Here is a 13,909-nt window from a genome sequence, read left to right as displayed (position 1 = left end):
CAAGGAAATGAAACTGAAGGAGGGTGGTTGGTGGGGATTTTCTGTAGATACTTTTCAATGATGCGACTCCAGTTTCTCGCCACTTGCACACTTGACATTTCTTTTGAAAGATTCTTTTTCAGAAAAAGAGACGTCTTTTTGTTCCAAATGTCAAGGCTGCATAATCATTGAAAATGAATGTAATGTTATTTGGGTTAGTTTGGATAGGCGTACGAGTATTTTCTGCTCTGACTTTCTAATGACACAGCGTGACTTCTGGTTATCCTTGGTTGCTGCTGTTCATAACTGGGCAGCTTTCCATTTCTTACGTGCTACACCTATCGAAGTTCACGGCTTATTAAACCTAAGTCCGGGTTAGGTGCAATTGGCGAATTGAAATGTAATAACTCCTCGATAGTGTTCTTTATTTTTCCCTGTGACTGACTGGGTTTTCCTCTCGTTTTATCAACCTGTTTTGAGTGCTAGCTAGCATTGCTCGGGTTTTAAATTTATTTCTGCTTCAGTTCTTCTAACCGAAATTCCGATTCATTCAACCGACAGGAGGCAGTGTTTGACTGGAAATGCCTCATTTCATCCACAGAGGAAATTGATTGACATTCCATCGGTTATAATAAGAGAGGGCGAGGTGAAGCATTCAGACAAAAAAAAGTGCAAATTATATTTAATGAATTTTTTTGTATTATGTTTAACGAAATCAGAAATGACTGGAAAAACCCTGCAGGTCTGGAAGCATCTAGCTGATATTGAAATTCCTTGCTTTTCTTGCACCCAAAACTGGAGGGAAAAATACATTTAAATTACTCACCAGTTATGTGTCCAAGATTCCCCTGTAACCAGAACTGTTTTATCATTCCAGGAACTTATGGGACTGACTTTCATTTTGTCATGAGTGCCTTAACTGTTTGTCTATTCAAATAACAACTAACCTAAATAAAATTGTTCTTTTAAAATTAATGCAACCGTAACATCTGTGTGGTTGTTAAAAGAGAACTGAATGACTCTTATACCTGTTCCTAATTTTTATTTGGTGTTTCTTAGAATGAGGTCATGCATGTCATTTCAAACACAAGATCGGTTGAATCTGATTGCCATGTTCTTCAAGTTAGCCACTTCAAAAGTATATAAATAGTTTCTAGCAGAGCAGGAGGGGGGTAACTGCAGAGAATTCAGCATCTGTTGATAGAGTAAGAGAGTTGGAGTTCTCAGGTTATCAATGAGGTTTGAGTAGAGAACATGAGAAATTTGTCCAAAACCAAAGCTTTATTCCTGGAGGTTTCATTTAAAGGCTAAAATCCTTGAGCATCAGTAGAGGATAGGACTTCTCCCTGAGATATTAGACATACACTTTCCTGGGAGTGTTAACTTTGAGACAAAAGCAAATACTGCTGCAAATTTGAAACTGAAACAAAGAAAGTGGGAATATCTATTAGACCTGGTAGTCTGATTCGTAGAGACAGACACAGCTGACATTTCAGGGTTATTTTTGTCAAATAGTTGCTCAAAAGGTCATCACCTTTGAAATGATCCCTGTATCTTTCTTTCCACAGATGCTGCCAGATTTGCTGAGTATTTCCAACAGTTTCATTTCTACTGTCTGTTTGAAATCCTTGTCAGGTATTTTATAGATACTGTGGTGGCAAATTTCAATTTCAGCCTTCAGGTTGATTTGACAAATGGATATGGATTCTTGTTAATGGACATTAAGTACCAGGACTCCTTTGATTGGCATGGTGAGCAGCACACCAGAATCGTGGAAAATCATTGTCCTGTCTTTGGATTCTTCAAATTTTGTTGTAATTTCCACAATTTGTGTGAAACTTGCAGTTTATGCTGTTCTTCCCACGTGAGAAATAAATCCAGCTTTTTGAGAACAGACTTATAACTTATCTTCTGATAATATTTTTCATTGGTTCTCCCAAATTGCCTTCCCACCACCATTGGATTGATATATGTATTTGCAAATGCTAGCATTGAGAATCTTCTGTTAGTCACTTTGGTATTCTAGGTGTCTGATTCCAAAGTCTGGAATCAAACTCGTGTGATACTGACTGTTTAGGTTAGCTCTCTAGTTGGAAATTTTGGCAAAGAAACCTGCTGATAAGATTGGCGCTCTATCCAAAGGACATAGTTCCAGCTTAAGACAAATTGTCACTGCTTTTTATCTTCAAATGTGATCCTCATTACTCTTTTGTGACTTTTGCATCTTGTAGGATTATCCCTGCGAATGGATGTCGGCTAGACAGAGTCAAGTATTTGTATCTGTGAACTTTATTCAAGGAGGAAAACCATTTTGACTAGTGAATGAGTCATAATCTTAACTGTTATTGATATAAATTCTTGCTAGTTTTTCTTAGATGTTCTAAAAGGATTGCACAAACCAAGTTGGCATTTGCCAGGAGCACTGTTTTAGTCCCATTAGAATCAAAAGTTGGGCACACTTGATTGTATCTTGCAATTAATAACTCTGCAATCTTGTATAAAATCAGAAACTGCACTACGTGTTTGTTATAAGTGAAAAATGCTCTGCTTTGTATAATTTACTTGTACCTTAAGCATCCAATGCTAGGTTAAAACATGATTTTATTGGTTATTTTCTGTACTGCTGGAAGAAAATATTGTTTGTATAAACGGAATCCCCTATTCACTGTTTTTCCCAACATCATGATTCTCTTCCTCAACTTGCTCACAATTCGCTTTTTGGACTTTGTAGGATGACAGATATGTATAACCTTCACAAGAGTCTATTAAATTGCTTTATTAATCTTTGGATCTGTAGATCATCCATTTATCTTGCCCTACATACGTAATGCCTATTGGATTTGGTGATAACTATCTGTAGCACCTTTTTATCAAAATTGTTTGAGTTTACTTCTTAGTAATGTGTATTAGCCCAAAAGGACCCTTACAATTGTTGATAAATTGGTCAAAGGAAAAGTTCATCATAACCAAGATGTGACTATATCAAAAAATGTGCTTGGTTTATTGCTATTGATTTGTGAAATCTCATAGGTTTAAAATTGTATTTTATCAAATGGATGCTCTTAAAGTGCAGCAAATAGTGGAAGTTGCAAAGTTCTTGATGTCCCAAGCATATTGAAAAAATGCAAAGAGCATGGTTATCAGTATGTGCCAACCATGTTTAAATATTTTGTTTTGCTATGGTTTGAGCTCAGCAGGTGATGGTCCCCATGTAGGCACTCGTTTCTTATGACCGTTTCTATTCAGAACTAAATATTTCAATCATAACTGTTGTTATTCACTACCCCAGTTTTAAGTTACTGTTTCACAAGCCATGTGTTGTTAAATAAAGACAACTCTTTAAAAATAAGTCCTTAATCTGGTAATGGTACATGGTTATTTTACCTCGAAGCCAGGTAGCTTATTGAGCTGGGTAGCTGGCATGTGGTGCAGTGATGCCAAAAATTCCCCACACTGGCTAAGGTTACTATAATAATTGTAATGGCAGCAAATACATGGGGATCACTACCAGCAAGTTCTCCTCCAAGTCTCACGGCATACTGACTTAGAGCTATTTTGCTTTTCCATCACTGTTGCTAGTCCAAAATCATGAAACCCCCTACCTAATAGTACTCTGCAGTTTATTTGGTATAAATAACTATACCCAATATTTCAAGAAGAACCAACTTGAGAACTATTAGAGATGAGCAACGAATGCTGGCTTAGCCAATAAAGCCCCATATCGTGTAGGGGGAGAAAATGTAATGGTGCACCTCTTTTAAAATGTAACACTGCAATTCTTTTTCAAGATGTCAGATGTGACCACTGAAGTCAGTATTAGTGAAGCACTTTAAAGGACTGTCCTCTCGGCCTTGCCCCTTAAACATGGCCATCAGGTTAAATTCTGCACCAGTTCAGGCAGCATCCAACAAGCAGTGAAATCGACGTTTCGGGCAAAAGCCCTTCATCAGGAATAAAGGCAGTGAGCCTGAAGCGTGGAGAGAGAAGCTTGGGGAGGGTGGGGGTGGGGAGAGAGTAGCATAGAGTTCAATGGGTGAGTGGGGGAGGAGATGAAGGTGATAGGTCAGGGAGGAGGGTGGAGTGGATAGGTGGAAAAGGAGCTAGGCAGGTCAGACCAGTCATGGGGACAGTGCTGGGCTGGAAGTTTTGAAACTAGGATGAGGTGGGGGAAGGGGAAATGAGGAAGCTGTTGAAGTCCACATTGATGCCCTGGGGTTGAAGTGTTCCGAGGCGGAAGATGAGGCGTCGATTTCGCTGTTCGTTGGATGCTGCTCTTCCAGCACCACTGATCCAGAATCTGGTTTCCAGCATCTGCAGTCATTGTTTTTACCATCTAAATTCTGCATCAGTTAACTCGGAGCAGCCCGATAGTCCTTCAGGTCTATAGCAACTTTACCTTTGCATACAATTTTGATCTGATTAATACTCTCCTCAAGACTGGTGATTTCAGACTTGCTTTTGTCCTTTTTATGAAACCTCAGTGATGCTTGCAGAGTGGGAAATTGCTAACTGAGTTTTGTGTCCTCCGTCTGGAGGATGTACAATGTATTGAGCTGAAATACTGTTATCTGCCAGCAATTTTTGATGTTTTATTGACCTGACTGTGGACCAAAGCATCTGTTTCCATGCTGTACATCTCTGACTGCATTTAATTGTGTACCTCAATGTATTTTAAAATTGGTTTTCAATTAATCCTTTTACTGTATTTACTGTTGCACTTTCTCTATTTATGAAGGTAACTCACTACCTGCAGTATCCACCTAATACAAGCAAGGTATATTCTTATTTTGAATGTCGTGAGAAGAGGAAGGAAGATATCAAATCCAGGAAGGTGCAATATGATGAGACTGTGTTCTATGGTTTACAGTACATACTCAAGAAATATTTAGCAGGTGACTTTTTGAACATTTTCTGGTGTGCATATGAATCAAATTTTAAAAGCTGGTGTTTGGATCACTATATCTCTACTGCAAAATTATATTTATTTAAGATTTACTAATGCCCATTCTAAGGTGTAATCCAGCTCATTCATTTTTTTATTAATGTGAACTATAGTATGTAGATGTGTATAGTAATGTGGGTTCATTCGGACATTGAAAACATTTATGTAATGTTCTTTAATGCAAATTTCAACTGTATATCCAGTAACAGGATTTTGTTTCTTGACATTTAGGAAAGATGTGTGTATGAAGCAGGTTGTATATATACATTAACTTTTCATGAAATTTGCCCCAGAATTTGTTGTCAGTATCAAAGAAATAGTGGTTGCTGCATATCCTTCTGGCAACTTTCCAATCAAAAATTACAGCAGTAACTTGCTCTAGTTGGGTGTGATGCAGCTCTAATGGGGCATCTATATACCTGATGAGAGACATTTTCCTGGCACCTCTGTAGACTAATGCTGAGTACATACCACAAATCTCTCCATTGCATTGACTTCAATGGCATGTTGGTCAGTGATAACTTACAATGCATCCCATAGAGCAGGGTGTTTTTGACATCATCAATGTAATTTATGGTTTTTAGTGATGCATTTTTGGATGTTGGAAGCAGTTATCTGTTTTACTCCACTACAATAATGAACAGTAATAGCCTCTCCATTGTGCTCTGAAAATCTGTGTCACTGTTCTTGTCATTCTCTTATTGACATCCATCTTAAATTTAATGTTTTAAATTATATACTTGATGATAAATGAAAGTTCCGGTTTGGTTTTTCTATCCCGTTAGAAATTTTTGAGGATAAATAGCTTATCCAGTACCTGTTGCCTCTGACACTGGAATGCAACTAAGTTGTCGACTCTGTATCCCGTCAATTGCCCAAATGTTCCATGAATATTACAGTGGCCAGAATTATACAGAGTGCAGCCGACGCAGCCTGAGCAGTGTGTGAACTCATTTGATTGAAATTTACTATAAATTGTTTCTTGCCCTTAGAATACAAATGCCTCCTTTAGTCTGGAATACTGTCACTTGGTTGATCATTGTTAAATGTTCAGGCCCAATGTGAGGTCTTTCATATCTTGGCTACTACCTCTGAATCTTCTTTCTTAATGTCATCTAGAAACTTTCATCTCACTACCCAAGAAGAGATACTGATTGAATTTAAATGTTGTTTTGTTCTGACCTGGACAAATTACTGTCTTCATTTGGATGAAGGGAATTATTTGGTTACCTCTTCATTTCCGGAAGTTTGGGGATCTGATGATCATGATATACCTCTAAAGTGGAAAATTGGTATGATATAATTCCTTGACCATTAGAAATGGTCAACTAGGTTCTGAATAAGCTTTTACAAAATAGTCTTTTAGGAAATAAATGCAATTGCTATTCTTTTGAATAGATTTGTCACAAGAACTTGATGAAAAATCTCAAACTTGGATGAATTGTTTAATCTCTGAATGAAAATTGCTTCCTCTTAAATTTTAAACAGGCAAAGTAGTAACAAAGGAGAAAATTCAAGAGGCCAAAGAGGTCTACAGAGAACATTTTCAACATGATGTATTTAATGAGAGTGGTTGGAATTATATTCTTGAGGTAGGAGATTTAAGATTTTGCCTTCTCCAGGAATTGGAAGTATCAAGTTTATTCCCCTGAACTAGCCATTTTGGCTTTACTTTCCAAGCCCCTGGCATAGTATGTAATTACTGCTAGGATATGGTTTCAGTTGTCATAATGTATGAGCCTTGATGCATATAGTGGGCTTTTTGACCACGAGATTTCACATTCCAACAAAGTTTTTCCTGTTGTACTTGTATTTCTGAATATGGTTTCTGGGTAGCTGGGTTCTGGCTAATTTTCCTTTTTGATACCGCATCTTCATACCTCCATGTCCCTAATAAGCAATTTGTTGTACAGTGATAAGGTTTAGAAGCTTACTTTCCCATAATTGTTGAGTGGAAAAGCAAAGTGCACTATGGTCGATTCTGAAATGTTTTATGTTCACAAGATGATTGGCATTCCCCCAGTTGAACACCAGTCAGTCAGAGAATATATGGGACACCTGGGAATTTAAATGAAATATTTGAATTAATGTGCCCATTCTGAATATAATCTACATTGGCAAATAATGTATCTTTTTAAAAAATACCTGAGGGGGGAGACTTGAGCAGTTGTTCAGTTTGTGTGAGAAATTGAATAATAGCACCTCATTCACCATTTTGGGACAAGTTAGATTTCTTTGTTGTTATTGATGGAAACTCAAATCCACTGAGTCTTGAGTTCAGGAGTATTGTCAGCTCAACTGCCAAGTTCAAGCACATATGTTTCTCTGCTCAGCTAACTTGTTTACCTCCGAGTTGTTGCAGGCATTTAGTAAAATTCACTTGCTAAAGTAGAGTTGCTGTGTGTTTATTATGAGTTTAGCACAAAATGCCCATATGAAAAGAATTTGAATAATGAACTTATGTATATTCCTTAATACAAAGACATCTTGCATATATGTCTTGCCTTTTAAGATTTGAAAATATTCAAATCAGCCAGGTATTTAAAAAGATGTTGAATCAAAAGAGACATTTGGAAAGATAATCATAAGATTTGGTTAAAGAGGTAACTTTTAAGGAGAGTCTTGAAGGTGCAGCAATATTTTAAGAAATGGAACTTGAAAATGGTGCAGCAATTTGTAAATATTGAAGGGCTGGAAATGTTCATTTTCTGAAGGGGAGCTGAACTTAGTTGTGGAGATTTGAATGATACATGTCAGTTTCTGCAGGGGCCAAGAATGGAACTTGATTTGTTAGAATGGATCGACAAGCATATCCCATGTATTAGTTACGTCTAAAAGGATGTCAGATGGGAGAGAAACAAGAGATGGAAGTTCAGAGTAGAATGGAGGTAGTTTTTGTTTGTGAAAGGGTAAGATGAAGAGCTGAATGGATGCTCCCTAACTTGGTGACAGAAATCCTTGAATTCTTTACATTTGTTAAAAAGGCAGAGAGAGTGAAAGGGACTTAAAGATACAGGTGATGATGGAGGAAAAACGCTGGCTTATCTTTGCTCTCTGGGAATATTGACATTTGACAATTTTAGAATTGGGCCCAGTAGAGCGCTTTGAATATAGTCAGACTTGATGGATGGCTAAGTTGGTTACAGTATACTAACAATTATTCAAGTTAATTTGTTCGGAAAGACTGAACTTTAAGGTATTGGTGACTGAAGTTCAAACAAAAATAATTACACCATTGAAAGCACTTTGAATGCTTTGGACATTCAGATGAAGTAACAGCATAAATTAAAACGAATAGTTTTTCGATCCAGTCACCACGTATGGATGTGGCTACATTTGTAACGAGGGACACATAGCATTGTGAAAAGACAGGTGAGTGGAAATGGAGGAGATTGGTCCATGTTAAAGGACAACACACATTTGTGAGCAAGGATCTTGGCTCAGAAAATCAGGAAATCAAACAGGTGGGGGGGATTAGTGAAAAGGTCAGAAAACATTGGAAATAGTTTTTGGGCCCTGAAGCAACAGTCACCCCATTGGACAAAGCCTTCAAAAGTAATCCATGGTTGTGACTGAAGTAATGCAGTTATTGTTGGGGGGGGGGGGTGGCTGGCAGAGGGATATAATCTTAGTCTGGACAAAAATTTGGCAAGGATAGTTTGGAGGTTGAGTTTGAAATGCTTTTACAATATTTTCTAGAATGATGCATTATGATTCAACTTGGGATAAAGCTGTTTTAGACCTAGTATTGTACAATGAAGCAGGGTTGATCAGTAATCTGCTATCTTGAACAAGAATCTCCAACTCAAAGCTGGTTGCATAGGTATGAGGATGCAGCTGGTTAAAGTTGGTTGGGTAAATTGATTAAAAGGGATGGAGGTAAATGAGCAGTGGAAAATCTTTAAACAATTCTTGACTTCAACCACATGATCTTGAACATCTATGGGAGGAGACATTCACTAGGCACTGACTTTCTGGATTTAGTCAGAAAAATTCTGAATTATTCTTAATCATGCCACTTTTTTTCCAGTCTTGGAAGAGTGTCTCTGTATGAATAAAGCTAGAGCTAGTTTGTTGTGAGTTATTGAATAATTGACTTTCAATGAGGATTTAGGGCAATACATGACAGCCTGTTTCAAAATGGAAAAGAAACAAGAAAAAAAATACTCTTACAGGCAGAAGAAGAGACCAATAAAGTGGTTCAATTTTACCTCCCTGCCTCCTATCTGTAACACAACTTGGGGTCTTGAGTTTAGGATTAATCCACTAAAATAAGTCAAATTTGACCAGAGTCCAAGTTTAAAAAAGAATCGAAATCTGGTACGTAAACATATTGGAAGCCAAGAAGGAAAATCGGTGGCTGAAATTTTTAAAGTGAACAAATTTAATTCTAATAGTGATTAGGAATTTCATATGTGCAAGGATGTGTGTAGGAAAGGAAAACTTCATTGCTGAAACACTGGCCTTTCTGAACATTAGATTAGACTTACAGTGTAGAAACAGGCCCTTCGGCCCAACAAGTCCACACCGACCCGCCGAAGCGAAACCCACCCATACCCTTACATTTACCCCTTACCTAACACTAGGGGCAATTTAGCATGGCCAATTCACCTGACCCGCACATCTTTGGACTGTGGGAGGAAACCGGAGCACCCGGAGGAAACCCACGCAGACACGGGGAGAACGTGCAAACTCCACACACAGTCGCCTGAGTCGGGAATTGAACCCGGGTCTCAGGCGCTGTGAGGCAGAAGTGCTAACCACCGTGCCGCCCAAAACATTGGACTGTTACGATTTTAGCTAAGAGAATACAGATGAAAGTACCAAGTGAGACAAAAAAAAATGAAGTGCTTCTCAAGCATTTAGATATTGGCCAAGTTTTGGAATAGCTAAAAGTGAGGACCTAAAAGTTATTGGGGGATTCATCCCCTCAAGCTAAACACAACCACTGATTAATCTGGAAAAGAGGACTGTATGGCTAAACTTTCAAGGAAGAACAAAGGATGCAGGACATAGAATTAAAAGTACAAATATGACAGATAGAATTAACTCTTTTTCTGGGAAATGGTTTGGTAAGCCTCAGTTACTACTCAGCTATAGAAGGAGACTGCAAAAACAGAAGGGATCCTGAAAAGTGTCATGAAATGCAGACTTCAGAACTGAAAGAATGAATGAGAAATCAAATGGCAGATATTGCTGAATTTAGGACTAGCACAATTTAAGTGTAGATCAACTGGTGAGAAAAGCCTCACACAGTCAAAGAGTGACATGGCAAGACAGTAGAAGCTTGCCTGTTCAGTTGATCAAAGCTATCCCAAAGGACATGAGATAAAATGGGGATCAGTCCACCCCCACAGTAGCTGAATTGGGAAAATCATTATCCTGTAAGTAAGACAGCACTTGCAACCACGCAAAAGCAGTCAAGTGCTGGCCATAACTCCCAGACTTGCCAAATTACATGCAGTAATTATTTGTGGGGCCAGATGGAAGCAAAGTGCCAAAATGAGTAGCACAAATAGAAAGAGATGCTTCCTCCTTCCCAGGAATAGATAGCAGCACAGAAAAGGTGTCCAGGCAGACTGGGAAATGAGAAAGAAAGGGGGCCTGCTAACTAAGCAGGGTATCTGGTTAACTGAAACCGTCTTTTCAATTTTAGGAGCAGACAAAGGAAATTCTGAAATTATACAGTTATTTAGAAAAATAACTGTGCCAGACTTAAGAAAAAGGAACCTGTACCTGCACTAAATGAGCAGGAGGTCTGGCTATCTAATGCCCACTTTCCTGCTTTTGGAAATGGGAGAATAAGAAAATTCCAATTTAGACATGGTGATGCTGAGCTAGCAGGGCAGAGAAGAGTGGCAGGGCAGTACAGCAAGAGCTGGTCAGTGATCTGAGGGCAATAATATCCCTGGAGGGGACAAGTTGGAGATCAAACTGTTTGCAAGGTAACAACAAGGAAGTTTAGTAACCCTGAAGTTATGAAGCAGTTTTTGTGACCGCTGCGTGGGGTTCAGATGCAGATAAAATAAAGTACAACACTGTCAACGAGTAAAATGCATTCCAGAGGGTGGACACCTCGGGGTAGCCAGGAGGAGTCGACTGCTAAAGAGTATGTGAAGGTTTCCTCAGATTAACCCAGGATTGATAGAATCTGGAATTTTGGACATGAATGCCCATTTAGCACTCTGGCCAAAGGGCATGTGTCCATCCTGCTCTTGATGTAAATGTGGGAGAATCTTCACCAGTAAATGAAAAACTTGACCATCTGAATCCTAACAAACTGGCACAGGTCACACATGAAGTCCAGCACAAGCTGGACCACAAAATAGTTGAGCCTAGCCATAGCAGCTGGAGCACCCATTTCATTGACTCTAAGCTGGACAGATCAAAACACCTCCCCAATTACTACTGGCATGGAAGTGTAGTGATCAGGAAGGACTCTGATGCAGTCTCTCTCACAGGATTATTTAGATTAGGTGGGGCAGTCAGATGTTCTTGCATGATTAATAGTTTGCCTAATTATTTAAAAAATCATCGCTGATATGGACAGATAGGGTACAAAATTGTAAGGCACTCTGCTATGCAGATGTCAGCCTTTAGAAATTCCAAGAAAATTTGCACAGCAACAGTTCCAGATTGTCATGCTTGAGTTTGCCTCTGTAGCCTTTAAATCTCACGAAAATATTGCACTCATTGCAGGAAAGAACAACATCCTCACCATTGCCTTGACTCAAGTACAGCATGGATCTGATACTAGTGTGGTTGATTTTCAAGAGTGAATGAGTGGAGACCTCTTTTTGTCTTTTACTAGGAAAAAATGTAGAGGATTCCTTTTTTTTCTGCATGACCGAGGAATCCTATCTTCACAAGGTGTGAAGGATCATAACTTGTTTTAAAACTAACTTTGCTGGACCAGAACATGGTTGGCACCAATTTTATCTTTCAAATTGTTCACAATTCCTGTAAGGATTCTAATCATCACTTACCAGGACAGAACTCATCCGTCTGGAATGCCTAGACCTTCTAGAACACAAAAACAAAATGCTTAGCAGATGAGATGCATCGCCTAACTAGCTCTGAACAAAGGGGAGGTAATGAAACTCATTAACAAGAGGTGGTACTAATGGCTCATCAATGATCTCCTAAAAACAAGTAATGTTCTTGACCAGAAGAGCAGTCAGTTATTGCATAGAAAGTACCTTGTTGACTTAAATGATGCAACTCTGAATCCTGTCACATGACCAAAATGTTAGCATTTTTACAATAGACCCGAACCCTACTGCAATTTCTGAACCACCCTGCTGAAGTCTGATAAGAAACAAACTGCTATTAACATGGAGTCAATCTACTAAGAAACTTAATGGCGACACTGTAGCAGACCAGAATTTTTGGTTTTTTTTGATAAGCTTGCCTGTAAGCTAAATACCTTTTCTAACTATTTTTCTTCTTCCTTACAAACTTAAGTGTCTGTATATATGGCAAGAACCACCCCTGTGGTTTGAATACATGAATAAACTTTTTTTCTGTTTATTGTGGCTCATCCAAAAATTGGACTTCACTAACAAAGGATATGAGGGAAATGCACCACAGCTTATTTTAAAAGGAACAAGGAATAAGAAAAAAAGGAAAAGAACCATCTTTATGAATAGAAGAGGAGAAAAATTTTAAAAATTGGATGTCTCCCTGTCCCTTGACTGTAGCGCTTGGGACAAATATTTTGTCTTCATAATGGAAGAGAAGAAATGAAATAGAGAAATCCAGAAATATAGGTTTACCAATGGCTTAAAAGATTAGGGACTTCAGATAATAAAAAGAGCGATAACAGCAGCAAAAAGGTTATTCGAGGATCTTGAGGGACTCTAAAATTCCACTAATTCCTAGGGCCTGATAGCCTACGTCCAAGGGCTTGGTAAAATGGTAACTTGGCAAATATAGCTAGTCTAGCTCGGAACTACAGGGCAAATGTCAGGTAATTATTGGAATCTGAAAATCTTAACACTGCACTTAGAACATCATTCTACGGTCAGGCAAAGTTAATATCGTTTTCTGTTTTGCAATTTATAAAAATGTCTTTGAGGACATGTTTCGTAGGGCAAGATCAAGGTAAGCAGGTAAATGTCATATTCTTGGATATTCAAAAGGCATTTGATAAAGTGCTACCCAAAAGGCAGGCATGCAAAATGGAGTTTCTGAAGTTGTGTAATAGATTAACATGGATAAGGAATTTAGGAGTGTGGTGCTAGCAAGATCCCAGTGTTGATCTTATCCATATTAATCATGTAGACATGTTACTATGTCTTGTTTACTTACCAATGCTGACTTGTAAGCTATAAGGAGGTCAAGCCTGATGCTTGCGCGAGATTTTAGATTAGATTAGACTTAGTGTGGAAACAGGCCCTTCAGCCCAACAAGTCCACACCGACCCGCCGAAGCGCAACCCACCCATACCCCTACATTTACCCCTTACCTAACACTACGGGCAATTTTGCTTGGCCAATTCACCTGACCCGCACATCTTTGTGACTGTGGGAGGAAACCGGAGCACCCGGAGGAAACCCACGCAGACACGGGGAGAACGTGCAAACTCCACACAGTCAGTCGCCTGAGTCGGGAATTGAACCCGGGTCTACAGGCGCTGTGAGGCAGCAGTGCTAACCACTGTGCCACCGTGCCGCCCCAACCACTGTGCCACCGTGCCGCGATGGAGTTAGGTAAAGTGAATGGTTAACAAAGGTGCCTGTTGGAGCCTACTGTTGTGGAAATGTATTGTTATTCAATTTTGATAGTGTTAGAAAAGCATCTTTAAATGATGTAATACTTTTGGATGTTGAGAGACTTAAGTGTACTTGTACAAGGAGCACAACTTGAGCATAAAGGTACAGCATACAACAGGGGAAGGAAATGCATGCACTCCAGTCCCCTTGCAATAAAGGACCAGATAAAGAAAGGCATGATTGTATTGTACAAAGTTTTGCTAAGACCACATTT

At 38.8% G+C, this 13,909-nt stretch overlaps 1 protein-coding gene across 1 annotated transcript in view; it reads left to right on the top strand.

The window, feature by feature from the left end:
• nampt1 (nicotinamide phosphoribosyltransferase 1) overlaps positions 1–13,909 on the top strand; it is a 31,344-nt gene that overhangs the window by 849 nt on the left and 16,586 nt on the right. Inside the window, exons 2-3 of the mRNA XM_060839941.1 lie at positions 4,715–4,871; positions 6,410–6,513. Coding sequence (XP_060695924.1) covers positions 4,715–4,871; positions 6,410–6,513 — 261 coding nt within the window. The remainder of the gene's footprint in view (positions 1–4,714; positions 4,872–6,409; positions 6,514–13,909) is intronic.

Source organism: Hemiscyllium ocellatum, chromosome 19, assembly GCF_020745735.1.
Source record: "Hemiscyllium ocellatum isolate sHemOce1 chromosome 19, sHemOce1.pat.X.cur, whole genome shotgun sequence".
NCBI lineage: Eukaryota > Metazoa > Chordata > Chondrichthyes > Orectolobiformes > Hemiscylliidae > Hemiscyllium > Hemiscyllium ocellatum.
Note: the sequence above shows the minus strand (reverse complement) of the source record. Positions and strands in the feature narration are given on the sequence as shown.